At 43.0% G+C, this 14159-nt stretch overlaps 2 protein-coding genes across 13 annotated transcripts in view; one reads left to right on the top strand and one right to left on the bottom strand.

Moving 5' to 3' along the window:
* Nucleotides 1–31: 31 nt before the first annotated feature.
* Nucleotides 32–5905, top strand: ORC6 (origin recognition complex subunit 6). Of its 3 annotated transcripts, none has more exons than XM_015639897.1 (7): nucleotides 32–116; nucleotides 396–525; nucleotides 1289–1452; nucleotides 2538–2627; nucleotides 3422–3534; nucleotides 4796–4864; nucleotides 5234–5905. In XM_015639897.1, the coding sequence occupies exons 1-7, from the start codon at nucleotides 52–54 to the stop codon at nucleotides 5398–5400; spliced, it is 798 nt and encodes a 265-aa protein (XP_015495383.1). In that variant the 5' UTR covers nucleotides 32–51; the 3' UTR covers nucleotides 5401–5905. The 3 variants fall into 3 exon arrangements, with proteins under 3 accessions (XP_015495383.1, XP_015495382.1, XP_015495385.1); XM_015639896.1 differs by having other exon boundaries at nucleotides 4793–4864; XM_015639899.2 differs by having other exon boundaries at nucleotides 107–198; nucleotides 4793–4864.
* Nucleotides 5906–6577: 672 nt separating this feature from the next.
* The window catches only part of MYLK3 (myosin light chain kinase 3), a 43578-nt gene continuing 35996 nt past the window's right edge, over nucleotides 6578–14159 (bottom strand). For 8 of the 10 annotated variants that reach the window (XM_015639895.3, XM_015639893.3, XM_015639891.3 and 5 more), the window contains 5 exons: nucleotides 13382–13452; nucleotides 11843–11971; nucleotides 10637–10789; nucleotides 8780–8912; nucleotides 6578–7843 (listed from right to left, as the gene is read on the bottom strand). In XM_015639895.3, the coding sequence (XP_015495381.1) occupies nucleotides 7772–7843; nucleotides 8780–8912; nucleotides 10637–10789; nucleotides 11843–11971; nucleotides 13382–13452 (558 nt within the window). In that variant the 3' untranslated portion in view covers nucleotides 6578–7771. Of the gene's footprint in view, nucleotides 7844–8779; nucleotides 9133–10636; nucleotides 10790–11842; nucleotides 11972–13381; nucleotides 13453–14159 lie in introns of all 10 variants that reach the window. The other 2 variants (XR_001523718.3, XM_033517303.1) reach the window with 2 other exon arrangements.

The raw sequence follows: 14159 nt of genomic DNA, 5'->3' as shown, positions 1-14159 counted from the left end.
TTGGCGGCGCGGGCGGCCAATGGGCTGCGTGCGCGCCAGGCGCGGTGGGCGATGGAGCGCGGGGCTGTGCGGGCCATGGCGGCCCGGCTGGGCCTGGCCGAGCCCGCCGTGCTCAGGTACCGCCGGCCCCCTGCCCGCACCGCAGGTGCTATTCCCTCCCGGCGGCCCGGCACCGCAGCAGCGCCCGTCTCGGGTCTGGTGGGTGTGCTGGAAGTCCCAAAGCCGCGGGCTCAGTGAGACGGTGGTGCAGAGCTGCGGCTGCCGCTGCACATCTTCAGAGAAAGAACGGCATTGGCACTAAGGCCGGGCTGCGGAACCTTGGATCGAGTCCTGTCGGGCATTCTGGATTGTAGCTGTGGGTTTGACGAGGGCTTTGTGTTCTGGGTGTTTTGCAGAAAAGCTGAGGAGTATCTGCGGCTGTCCCAGGTGAAGTGCACGGGGTTAATGGCTCAGATGACGGCGACGAGCACTGCTGTGATGTGTCTGGACCTGGCGGCGAGTTTCATGAAGCAACCAGTTGACAAAGTAAGATAGTGTGTGACCCGGCCGGCTGGTGCATTCTGCCTGACTCCACAAAACCATTGTTCTGTAGTGTGTGTTGGGAGCAGGAATGGGAAATAATACCTAACCTTCCCCTAAATCCCGTGCTTTCCTGTGTTAGACCTTCCACTGTTCAGTCTGAAACAGTGAAAACTGACATTACTGTCATAGTCCCTCACAAACTGAGCTTGCTTTGGTATAATTTCAACTTGATTTCAAGTCCTGTAGTAACAAATTGCCAGCAAGGATGTTGAATTGAAGATCTGTCCCCTTTTACTGTGGGAAAAAAGCAGTTGCTCCAAGAAATCTCTTATTGTAGGGGTATCTGTAAATCTGCCAGGTGAATAGCACTGAGTTGTCAAAATAATGCCTGGTAGGACCTATTCATGATTGTCCATTTACAGCAGAGGAGAATTTAATTGGACCTGACTGCATGAAGTTGTTGCTTATGTCTTCAATCCAGACTTTGGTAATGTTGTCACTAACTACCTCGCGATAAAGGGGCCAACATTATATATGGAAATGTCAGATCTCACTGCCAGTGAAACCATCTAAAAATATCACTGCATTAAAAGATGTGGCATTTCTAGGTGGTTAATCTTTCTGTAGTCAAAATATACTTCATTATATTATTCATTGCACAAATTTGTTTAATGTAGCAACTGAACCTAATGGTTTTGTTGGTTGCCTGATTAAGATGTCAGGAAGGAATCTTGCTAATTCTTGGGGCTTGTCTTTGTCTTGACAGAGCTATTGTGTTAAACTCGCTGGTTTGAACAAGACCACCTACCAAAGCTCCATGAAGTCTTTGGAGTGTTTGCTAGAGGTGAACCAGAGGCTGGGGATGCGAGACTTGGCTGTGCAGTTTTGCTGCTCAGAGGCAGTGAACATGGCTTCAGAAATCCTGCAGAGGTGAGGAAGCTCTTGTGGGCACACTGGGAGCCACAAGTAAGGTTCCTTGTTCTTTAGGTGTATAAAGAGCTTGATGTTTGGAAGGGCCAGATATCTCCTACTGACTGGAGCTCTGATGTGAGTTCTTAGCACAGAAGATCCAGCCATGAGCTGGACCACTTATTAGAATACTTGTTAGAAAGATTTAGTCTGTGAATCTCAGCAAGTCATTGTCCAACTCGGAATTTTTCAGCTGGGAATAGCGTAAACAGTATAGGGCTCTTAATCCCTGTATTTGCCCATGGCATCACACTGCTATCCTTTGAACTGCTGATCAGGGCACAGCTCAGAAGTAATGCTCAGTAGAAGTAAATCCTCCCTTTTGGGGATACAGGTCTGTCAAAATGCACATCACTCTACCTGTAAAACCAATAGGTGGAACAGTTCAGTGGAGATTCAACAGAGTTAACTAAAATTTTCTGTTCTGTATGATCTGCTTTAAGCAGAGCAGTCCCTGAAGAGCTCTGTTCTGCAGTGCTGTCACCCTGATAGCACATGTTTAAATGCTGTTAGGTCAGTGCACAAAGGCTGTGCTTGTTTGGTGCTGCTTAATATAAACTGGAAAAAAGTAGCCTGGGGCAGGTGGACAATAAAAAGTTTCATTCTTCAATGCTGCACATCCACTTTGCCATTTTCCATTTATAAACCTTCCTCTCTGTAACACATGTTACAGGAATCAGAGAAGCTGTAATGCTACTTTGTATTGTGGGATGGATTTATGCAGAGCATCTCACTGTAAATTTTAGGATGTTAGGGAGAGCTAAAAGTTCTGTGTGGATCAGGAGTACGTGAAGCAGATTTTATGACATGCCTTGATCCAGGTCCCCAGTTTAAAATACCTCTGATTCCGAAAGAGGAGGTCATCCCTTCTTTCCCTCATCTGTTTTGCTCCTCTCAGCCAGGAGCTGCTGTTTCTGCTTGAGTGGGTTGCAGAGGCCCAGGTGGTGCAACAGACCTGTTCAAGTTCCAAGTGCCGTGTGACAGATGGGTTTGAAAGCTTCATGTGAGGTAAATGCACTGTCCAATTATCCCTTGCTGTTCCCCAGGTATGAAGGCAGCCTCTCCAAAGCACAGCGAGCAGACCTGGATCTCTCCAAGCCCCTGTTTATAACAGCTGCACTGTGCACTGCATGCAGGTGAGTGTAGCCTGGGAGACTTTCTGCAGGCTGAAATACCTGCAGAGACACCAGCCAGTGCCAGCAGCTCATTCTTAGCATATCCTGCTGCCCTGCTCCTGCAGAGGGAGACAGCTGGAGCAAACCAGGCCTTCCCTCTTAGTGAAGCCTTCAGTGTGCACTGCACAAAGCAAAAACTTACAGGGCTTTTAGTGAAATACTGCTCAAGGTGCAAAAAGGGCTTCTGAGTACCAAGCAGCCATTCTGAAGAAGGAAAAGCCCCAAGAGCTATGCCATTACATCCTGAGGGTGCTGTAGCATTTGGGAGATGGCTCTGATAGCTGTATGCCCATGTCAGCTAAGAGAGGTGACTCAGCCAGCACTTGGGAAGAATTTGCTTGTATGCAGAGATCTTCCTCCCTCAGCATTACAACTTGTGACAGTCTTAATCAGCAGTACAGGTGCTGTGTAGTTGCACAGCTCCTGCCAATGCCTCTCTTGACACAGTCACATTCAGCTTTTTGTTGTAGTGGTATTTTGTCCTGTTTCCCCAAAAATCTGAAAAGTTAGCTTTTCCTAAAACAGTTCTTTATGTAAGTTGAACTCAGCCTGAGTTTTCAATTGAGCTGTATTGACTGAGTACTATAGGGTTTTTTTTAGGCAGATTTGTTTCTGATTGACACAAGGATAGGTGGAACAAAACGTCAGGCCTGCCTTCCTCATTCTCACAGGCAGTGTTGTAACAGTAATTATCATTTCACCTAAGTGATAGTTTCTGGAGTGTTGCTTTGTACAGAGATAACTTTCTCTTGTAGGTGTTTGAAGCTAAAAGTGGACAAAACTAAAATGTTGGCTACATCTGGAGTGAAAAAAGCAATATTTGACCGGCTGTGCAATCAGCTGGAGAAGATAAGCCAGCAGCTCAGCAGTAAGTTTCTGGCTTTGTCCCTGTAAGACATCCCATGGCTGCACAGAACCCCATCCTCTTCCACTGGTGATTTCAGTCTGATCACTTTCAGCTGTCCTCTTTCATCCAAATCTGCCCATCCACTCCTACCTGTTTCCTGGAGCCCAGTTCCACTCACAGACCTTGCTTCTGGAGAAGTTGCAATAGCTTAGCAAGGACAAAAATAGGAAAAAAAGGGCAAGGACAAAAATAATATTTTCCTCTCTTCTTAAATTCTCACTGCTCTTTACAGTATCTGCTGCTGCAATTTATTCCTTGCTTCTCCTATACTACCTGACCTATCATGGATTCCTCCCTCTTGCCTGGTTTCTGCATCCTGTTAACATGGCAACCTGACACACAAATTATCACAAACATTTTCCTCAGGCTGACTCACTCCTGTGCTTTCCTTTCCCCCACTGCAAGATTAACAAGCATAAGCCTTGCTGTTCTGGTACCAACTCAGCCATTTCCTGGCACCACCCCTCCCCATACATTGGGCAGATGTCAGGAATATTTCTTGCCCACTCTTGAGCCTGCAGCTCTCTGCTCCTTTATGTGGGGGAGAAAGCCTGAAATATAGTATGTGCCCTAACTGTATTTCTGCTGCTTCCTCTTTCTCCTTTTTTCTTTCCCAGGCTTTCATTTCTCACTTTCCCACTGAAAGTTATCCTCTCTTACTGTGTCTTCATACCCTGATGTTTTCTGCAACAGGCTTCCTGAATCTAACCCAAAAGCTGCTACTGTCTCCTAGGCACGTGCCCTATAAAAACCCAAACATTACCCCAGCACTAAAGCAACTGAAGACAACTGGGAATTTCCATAAGAATTGAGGGAAGAGTGTGCATCTGTATACCTGAACAGCCCCCTGCCTGTTGTGGGTATCTACAAAAATTGTGGGAATGGAATAGAAGGAAAATAAATAATTGGTAATCCTGGCTGAGTGATCTAGAAGGTGGTTTGGGGCAATAAATAAGATGGATCATTGTGGTTACCAATGCAGGAGCAAACAATTTGCTTCTAATTAGCAGCCTGCTAATTAAAGCAGCCAGTCAGTCCATGCCATACTTGAAGTGCTGGCACCTCCTGTAGAGCTTGAGCATCAGTCTGGACCAGGGAACAGCTCTCACTGGACAACAGTACTTGTGGAGGGTGGCACTGCTGTCAGAGAATTACATTTAAGCCACCCTTGGAGCCCCAAATACCATTCAGAAGCAAAGCAACTTACTTGTTTTTCTAGAAGATGTTCCACCGGCTGCAGAGACACCTGACAGCTTGCAGAGCACCCTGGAGCAGTGTGAGCAGGAAGATGGTAAGTTTTGTTTAGCTGGGAGAGAAAATCACCTCACTGGAGTAGTTCTGAGCTTTCCTGCTGCTCAGTGTTCTAGTTGTGTGATAAGCCATGATGCTGCAGCTCACAGCAGCTCCCTCCATCCTGCAAACCTTTGTGGAAGCACAAAGAGCCTGGCAGCAGGACAGTGGAGTTTATACTGAGTAGTCCCAGTAGACTGAAGGACAGCTGCTCTGTTCAGACAGAGGTGCAGAGGTGACTGTCCCAGCAGGTGAGGGGAGCAGTGAGCACAGGATTAGATACCCCCAGGGACAGCCCCCTCCTGGTGTCTGTACATTTGCTCACTGCCTGTTATCCCCAGGCAGCATGATTCTCTCCTGTTTCCTATAGGCTCTGAAGAGGATGAGGAAGTACCATGTAAACAGCCAAAGACTGAAACAAATCAGGATTATGAAGAATGGAAAAAGAAAATCCTGGAAAATGCTACTAAGGCACAAGAGACAAGGAGTACTGACTCTGTAATGCCACCCAGTAATGTAACTGCTGCTTGCTCTTAATTTTAACTCTCCCCTTGCTCCAACACGAGATCCAGTAGTATATAAGTGATGGCTGCCTGGCAGACAACTGATTTTATTTAGGTTTTCAGTATTCAGGTTTTTAATAAATGACACCACAGAGTGTTGGGATTTTATAGGAAGTGTGTGTGACTGCTCACCAGGCTGGAGCATTAGGGGTAAAATAGCTTCATTCTCTTGCTGCAAGAAGCAAGTAACATTTTAATGCTACTTTAAGTGTAAATAAGTTATAAGTTACAGGCCCTCAGGCCTGGAAGCAGTCAGTGAAATAAGAGGAATTGGAACTAATAGTGCCTTGTTAAACTGCAAAGCCAGCAGAGAAATAAAGCCTTATTTTTTTTAGGGTTTTTTTGTTGTTGTTTTTATTAATAGACACTGTTTAGTCAATAAATTTTACTTATTTTCACATGTATAGGAATGAAATCTCCTGTGCTTTTGTAAGGGGTCCTAAATACTCCAAGAAACAATAAAAGTACTGGAAGGAAAAGCTTTGTATTGTGACATCATGTTCTTGGCACAGGTACTTGGAAAGCAAACTAAAAAACATGGAGGAGATTCCTGTGCCTTAAGAAGGAAGATATCCAGAGGAAAAGTATGTTGACTGGGTAACAGATTTTTTTGTGTCTCGTAGTCATAAGCTTAGAGAAAAGGTTCCATTTCTCTTGCATGTTTTCTGCTTGGCCTGTATCTCTGGACCTACCCAGAAACACTTTCAGGTTTGTTTGGCAGGGGGACTTAAGCTGATGAATATTCTTGTTCCACTTTCATGAAATTTATTAGTATTAATTCAGAAATATACAGACCAATGAATACAGTGACATTCAGCATGCAGAAACACTGTGGAAGGAAAACATGAACAAAAGTGGGCCTTCATAGAAGGTGATAAATTATCAAGATTCTTCTTTGTCCCAATTCTGGAAATGCTGCAGAAGTCAGGACTAGGCACAGTGAGAAGCACTTGAGTGGAAAAAAATAGCTAGAGTAAGCCAGTCTTACAAACCTCATCATTAGCAACCAACACTTCTGCAAATTCAAGGGATGTGACAGGCCATACTGTTCAGAGGAGCTTTACACGTGCCTTTGCTAGAAAGCTACTTTTAGTAATATTAGTTTCCATTTTTCCTAAGAGCCCATCCAGTTCACACTGAGTTTTGCAGAATCCAGAACAGGAAACCACAGGTTTAATAAATAGTGTTGTACTTTTATCTGAAAGATTGTGACTCCAACTCTACACATAAGAGTTTAAAATCCAAAATAAGTTAATATTGTGAAGAAAAAGTTTAATGTTCAAGAGCAAAGTGAGGGGGGAAAAAAGGGCTTCAACCTCCTAACTGGAGTAAAGGCAGAGTCTGGCAACACTTTGTTTCACTGTCACTGAACCTATTAGAAATGAAACCTGTTTTGCATGTCACACTATACCAGCTCCTCAGACTGCATTAAAATTCCCAGAGAGGAGAAACAAATCCTCAGACTAAAACTTAGCAACTTAAGTGCTGCAGTCATGGACAAAGAAAAGCACTTAAAAGTTTTAAAAACATAAAAACTCCAGAATTCTCCTCTTTTCTCTACACCATGAGATCTTTTTGCATAGACCCAACAGTCATTAGGTGATTTGTATTCATGGCAATTTCACACATCTCCTTCCAGAAGTTCAATCAGTTCAGCTAATTCAACTTGCCCTTAGAAACAGCAGCAATGGACTGATTTAAGTTACTTCAAACCAGGGTTCCTCATAGTTCCTAACTATGCAGTGACTGTTTTTTAAAGGAGAGAGTAGAATAATAAAACCCAAAACAACAAACCAAAACCATCCGAGCTGGAGTTGCACCGGAGCATCTTCATGTTGCGGGGAAATTACGTTTTGGAAAGAAAATGATGTCTGTATCTTCTGTTTTAAGTAACAAACACCTGAGGGACAAGTTTGTGCCACTGTGTGGCCATTCTCTAAACTGGTAACACACATACATCAGTCAGGAAGAGTCTTTCAAGATCCTGTGCTTGCTGGGAGAGACTAGAAAACTGCCAGGGGTTTTCTGCTATAAACACACCAACAATACTCTGCAGAATCAAAGCCTTCAGCAAGAAGTCAGCCCCAGTAACAGCCACGTTTTTCCAGCACTGTATAGAACAACTAAAAACTTGTAAAAACAAACAAAATAGCTTCTGCTTTCAGAAATCTTGTGCCTCTTCCTTAAGGCACTTCTGGAACTGCAGTACTAACACACAGAATAATTGAGGAAGACAGTCCCAAAACCTCATGTTATAAAACAGGGATAGAAATGTCTGAAGACACTGAGTCCTCCTTCCATGGCTTCATGTCCATCTCCAGGAGTGGTGGAGGTTTCACACAAGCTCACGCAAGCTTGACAGACATACTCTGAAATCTCTTCAGCCTGTTAGCAGCAGCCACCACATAGAAGTGTTTCTGTGAACGGAATAGAACAGTCCAAGTGTGAGTGCAACCAAGGCAAAGGAACTTTTCTGCATCTGACAGGGATTTTTCTTGCTGGTAAATCCATTTCCCTCTAGTGACCCCCAGCTTGTGTGGGTTGCAGTAGTTCCTGCAGAGCAGCTGGCACTGTGAGGTACTTCAGTGTTACTATGAATTGTACAGTGATAGGTCCTTAGATTGTGTCATCTTTAAAATGCAACTGCAGAAGTTTGCCACCAAGCAGTTGCAGTGCAGGACTGAAAACAATGTAAGCCTCTGGTTTAACTCCTTGGCAAGGAAATGCAACTCCCCAGTGGCAGAAGAGAAGGAAATGGTGCTCAATGAGTTTGCCTCACAATTCCACAGGCTTCTTTCTAACAAGATCACTGTGGTCACCTTTTAGGATCAATTATCTACAAACAGACACTCAAACACAAATTATTACCTTATTAACTTCATAAAAACTTAGTTCAGAAGGAGCCTGGCATTATCAGTAACATCCTGAAGATGGGTTTAAGCCTAATTTTTTTTCCTCTATCCCAAAGAGAGAGGCAGAAACTGCCTGAAGTTATATCTCTACTCCTTAGTGACAACAGATCAATGCAGCTGTTAGCAACGGAAAAAGTATAAAGAGAATGAACTTTTAATATAAAGTAGCATCTGAAGCCTCTGAACATATAGAACAAAAGATGTAAAAAACTTCTAAAGACCAATCAGTGTGAAAATTGAAACCAAAATTACTAGAAATAGAAGCAATATCCTTCTGCAGAACAAAATACTTCATTTACAGGTAAAAATAGACTTCACAACTGATACAACCAAGAAGCCTGTGGGCACCAGTGAGCCCCCACACAAGAGGAGGAAATGGCTCTGCCTGTGCTGTGCTGATGTTCCCTGTGGAAGCAGATTTGCCAGCCTTTGTGTATTTACCTTCCACTTCCTGTGGGCCATGTAACTCTGCAGCAGCAGCTGGGATTTCAGGCGGAAATTTGACTTCTGGGCCTTGGCAGGGAGGTTGTTGAGCCACTCGTGCTTCAGACACTGCGTCGCGCTCATCCGGCAGCTGCAGGGAGGGATCTGCCGTGAAAACCCAGCCAGCCCCCTCTGCTCACCTCCTCAGCGCTCCTCCTTGTTAGCCATAAAGAAACCACCTCAAATGAATGGACACGAGTGCAAATGCTGCTCATCCCCGAGCCTGGGATCCCGATAGCATCCTGCACTCTCCAGCAGGAGGGGTGAGTGGGATGCAGGACGGCTGGTGGCTCTGCAGTGGCTCAGTTGAGCTGTGGTTAAGTTCATGAGGTAATGTAACACTTTATCATGAAAATTTAGAACTTTGCTAACAAAAAGTAACGTTTGTGTTATCTGTCAGCACAAGCTCATTCTGTGCCTTATATTTAAAAAGCACGATTGTCTATTCACCCTCAACTTTGATCAAGCTAAGCATACTTTACCTAACATCTAAGTGATGGGCACAAATGCTACAGCCTATCCTAAAATGTTTGAGAAAGAGATGGTAATAAAGGAAATCTTGCAGTAGAGGTGTTGAGAAAAAAGTTTAATTTGCCTTTTTTTCCATCAGAAGCCTATGCCTAACTCCTGAGCTCTGTCTGAGCTGAGATGATGAAAAGACAACTCCTGCCTGTTCACCCCCATTTCAGCAGTCAGGGGAGGGGGCTGCAGACCTTGCACAAGGCCAGAGCCACCCAAAGGTGCCTGGGCTGCAGGAGAGCAGAGGCTGCCACACACCTTGTGAACAACTGGGCCAAATAATCACTGCTCTCTGCAACTCACTGACAAAACTCCTCCCTCACATACTCATTTCATTCACAGCTTCTAACCAGACTTTTCAGAGTATCCTTCTGGACACCCTAATCCTATTGCACAGAAAAACTGAAGACTCCAAAGTTTACAGTCTCACAGCAAATCATCATTACAGTCTGAGAAAAAACCCTTAGATCTCTCCTGCTGGAAATATGCTAAATTTCAGTTAATTCTTTGTTTTTCATAGGAACCTATTGTTCAAAATGGAATTAGTACTAGAACTGATTCGTCTGATTTAGGTAATGATCTGGAAGTTGTTAATATGCTAAGCACTCCTTTGAATTCCTCTCAAACACACAATCTGTTTTACTGTATGCATCATTTCCTGATTTGATTAGTTTTGTATCAGTACTCAGCAAGAGAAAAATTTCTGTACCAAGCCAACCCCCCCAGCTGTGGTCTGACATCAATATGATCCTCACTCTCTGCTTTGTTTCATATGTGCAATCACTTGATCTCAGTAGAGCCAAGATTGAGAAGCCACAAGCAGAGTTAAGTCCCAAACTCTCCCTAATATCTCCCAAAAGCCTGTAGACCACTTTAGAAGAGAACAATGCTCATTTTCACAGCTGCAGCTTCCATTTATCCTCCATGGCTTTCAAGAGGCATTTTTGCAATTTCTGACAAGGCTTGTGAGAGTCCAAAATAACAATAGAAATAGTTTTTGCTCAGAGAAGCAAAAACTTTAGAGACAGATTCCTATACTGCAAATCCTTCCAGATTTCCCATGTTCTGCCTGTGTTGATGCTACTGTGAAAAGCAACTTTCCTCAGTCAGGGTACACAGACACCTTCCTTTAAAACAGGGACTTCTTAATCACTGAGGAACTGCCCAGCAAGCCCAGAGCCAGCACACAAAAATGTCACTTAGTAAGTTCTCATTGTTGGCTGCAATCCAAACAGTTGTCTGGTAAGAATTTAATATCATTGGTGCTACTGTCCTCACAATCAGACACAGAGGTACCTTTTCTCCTTCACAAGCAGTCTGGAAATAAAGTCTTTGGCATCCTCTGAGAGTTGTTCAAATGCTTCTGCATCAAAATCCCAGCTGCAATTGACTACATAATTCATTGTCTCTGCATCAGTCTCTCCCAGGAAAGGGGACAGGCCACTAAGCCTTAAAGAGAAAGATGGGGTGGGGGAAGAAGAGCAGTTATCATATGCAAGGTATGTTCTTCCTTCTGTGAATCCTCTACTTTATAACTCTTGTTATCTTACAGAAGAAAAGGCTCCCTCAGCCCTTTCAGCTACGGAGGGTTCCACTTCTCAGCCCCTGCCATGAAAAGGCAGCAGTTTGGGGCAATTAAGTGTTGTAATTTAGTGTTTCCCCCTAGCAGTTCACTCAGGTCAGGGAACACCATTAATAGATCCCCAAGGAATGGATTCAATGAGGATTTAGGTACATCCCTTCAGTGCTTTTCCAGCTAGGAAAGCTAGAGGGACTCAAGAGCTTTCCCAAATCAGGGCCCATATCCATATGTGGCTTGAATTAAATAGAATCCTGAACATAATTACTTTTTACAGTTAGTCTCTAAGCCCAGATTGATTGCTTCCATCATTTATTACTTCATGCAGTTGGGTTTTGGCTAACATACAAATTTAAACCAGAAATTTATCCAGTTAACAGAAGATGTCTGTGAAAGATTCTGGGATGCAAAATAAGCTCATCAGAAGGTAGAGACTTTGGACAGACAAGCTGTTGCCATCCAAATAGCAGAGATAGGTTTTAGCCCTGTTCACAACAGGTCATTTCTTAGACCCATGGCCCACCACAGATAATATTAATTCTCCTGTGCAGGTGAACACCAAGTCTAAGATGGTAAAATGATCAGATCACAAATTTAAAAATTAATTAAAGGCCTCAAAAACACAATCAAAATTAAAATTCTCACGTATTTTGGGCAACTTTTAGAGTAAAAAAAACCAAAACCAACCTGACCCATTTTACTTTGCTAAGCAAGATGATAAGGGAGAAGAACATTTACATATTTATCAAAAGGATCATTTGTTGTTTTAGACACTTTGGACACACAGCAAGGTGCCTGTGTGTGAAAAGCTGGGGCTTTTAACAGGTTAGGAGGAATCACAGGCAGATGTGCTCAGTGGCTGCTGCATTCCTGCCCTGCAGGGCCCCAGGAGCCAGCACAGCACCCCTGGCAGAGCCACTCACAGCATGTACGTGATGACACCCACGCTCCACATGTCCGTGGGGAAGGAAACAAAGTCGTAGTTCACCACTTCGGGAGCCAGGAACTCCGGAGTCCCAAAATTCACCTTCAGCTTCTCACAAGGCTTGTACCTGTACCGGGAGAAGAGCCACGAGTGAGGAGCTCATCTCAGCAAGGGGAGAGCAAGGCAAGGCTTTTGGGAGCAGAGCCAAGTGCCCGCAGCCAGGGCAGCACTGCTGACCCCAGGGGAACATTCCATCGTTATCCCCCTGCCAGAGCAGAGCCAGGAGGAACAAGGACACTAAACCTGCAAAGGGCTCCCCCAAAGAGTGGTACCAGCTTTACCCTTTGCCAGGCAGCACAGGCTGCTTCCCAGCAGATGTTGTCCAAAATCCATGAAACAAACAAAGCAGTTTTGATTATACAAGATTTGGAGAGCATTTGACTAGTGAGATGTACCCAGGGTAAACATCTGCATCACATATATGAACACAATGTAACTACTAAGGTGGGACTGAAGATGATTATTTGGGCTCAGGAACAAGTAACACTGCCCCCATATAGGGGGAAATTATATTTCTATTCTTTTTGCTATTGCTAAACAAGGCAAGGTTATGAGACTGAACCAGACACAATTGCCACTGACAGCAATTGGAGTAACATCTGTGTTCAGACAGAACAAACCACTGAAGCACTGCTTGTAAATCTCTTTCTCTTGGATGATGTTGTTCACAGAACTGCTTCAGTAGAAGATTCTATCTTTACCCTCCAAATTTAAAAACCGAACAAATAAAACCCCAAACTTAATGTACTTTTTTTTTCTTTCACAAGTATTTTATGGAAACAAAGTTCTTCAACAGATACTTATATATAAGCATATAAATATATCTGTGCATGAATGTAATGTACCAGCTTTTTAGCTTAAGAAAAATCTCAATGGGTTTAGAAAATAATTAGAGACATATTATTGTTCTTACTGTCATAGTAATAGAAATAATTCATTTTTATTCTATGGCAATTGTCTTATGCTCTCACAGCTTTCCTTTAAATTCACATAAGCAAAATAAAAGAATGGAGAAAAGTCCCTGTTTTTCTGAGAGCTTCCTTTTTCACATGGGACAGCTCAAACTTTTTTTTTTTCCTCCTTTTTTTCCTTCAATCAAAATAACTACTTAAAGAGTTTAGCAGATAATTTCTACAATTAGAACCTGCACCATGAAACCCCGCAGTCAAGAAGTCTCTGGGAGCCTTCACAGAGTCCCTAGAGTAAAAGCTCTACATGGAGAATAATTTTGAGATAATTAGAACAGTAGTAAAGCTTTATCCAAGGGAAATGTTATTTGAAAATGTAATTAGATAATTAATGCACACAGCAGAAAACTCATGCCTGAAAAAGCATAATGCATAGCTCACTCACACAGAATTATTACAGAGCCATTAAAACACAACCCCCCACCAAAGAACTACCAGAAACATGTCAGAGGTTTGTGAGTTGGATTTGGTTTTTTTTCTTAAAATAATTCACAACTGAACTTTCTTACCGCCTTGCTAATCCAAAGTCAATAATTTTAATCTGGTTTCCTGTGTGACTTACACATAGGATGTTTTCAGGCTACAAAAAGAGAAGAGGGTATTTTGAATTAAATGTTTGAAAGAGATATTTAGCAAAAGACAGTATATACAATTCCCTCCATAAAAAGACACAAAAAACAGATCAAATACACCCAAATTTATTTATTTTTTTTTCCAATGAGAATATTTTTCAAGGTGAGAATGGGGGAGTGATGGGGTCCAAATGTATTACAACTGCAGGACTATAAGCCAGCCTGGTCTAATGTCATTTGTGTAAGGTGCTATATAAACAGGCAGAAAAAAAACAGTTTGTATTTCTGTTTAAAAATGTAAGTTATTAAGGGACCATTAGGAAACCATTGCAACTTTGCTGCAGATTGGTTCCAGGCAGTATAAAGTACAAACTATAGATGACTGGACAGGAATTTGTTAAAGCTGTTTAAAAAGTGTAGGGGAAATGGAGGGAAGATTGTGGGCATTTCTAGCCAAGGAGGTTTTGAGAGGGGTTTTTTCATCAGTGATAAAAGGAGATTGTTTAATGCTACAGAGAATGAAAAGCTGCTGATTTAAGAAAGGCAAAAACCCAGAATCCTGATGATTCCAAGCAAGCTACTGAATAGACATTGGGAAAAAGTTATCAATCTCTAAAGCTCCATTCATTGTAGCTATTAAGGCTACTCCTTTATGACGTGAGTCCATGAGAAATTACTCCTCAGTAATCAGAGACCCTCTGGTGCCTAAACCAGC

Source organism: Parus major, chromosome 11 (assembly GCF_001522545.3).
Source record: "Parus major isolate Abel chromosome 11, Parus_major1.1, whole genome shotgun sequence".
In the NCBI taxonomy this organism is placed as follows: Eukaryota; Metazoa; Chordata; class Aves; order Passeriformes; family Paridae; genus Parus; species Parus major.
This window is presented reverse-complemented; position numbering and strand designations above follow the sequence as displayed.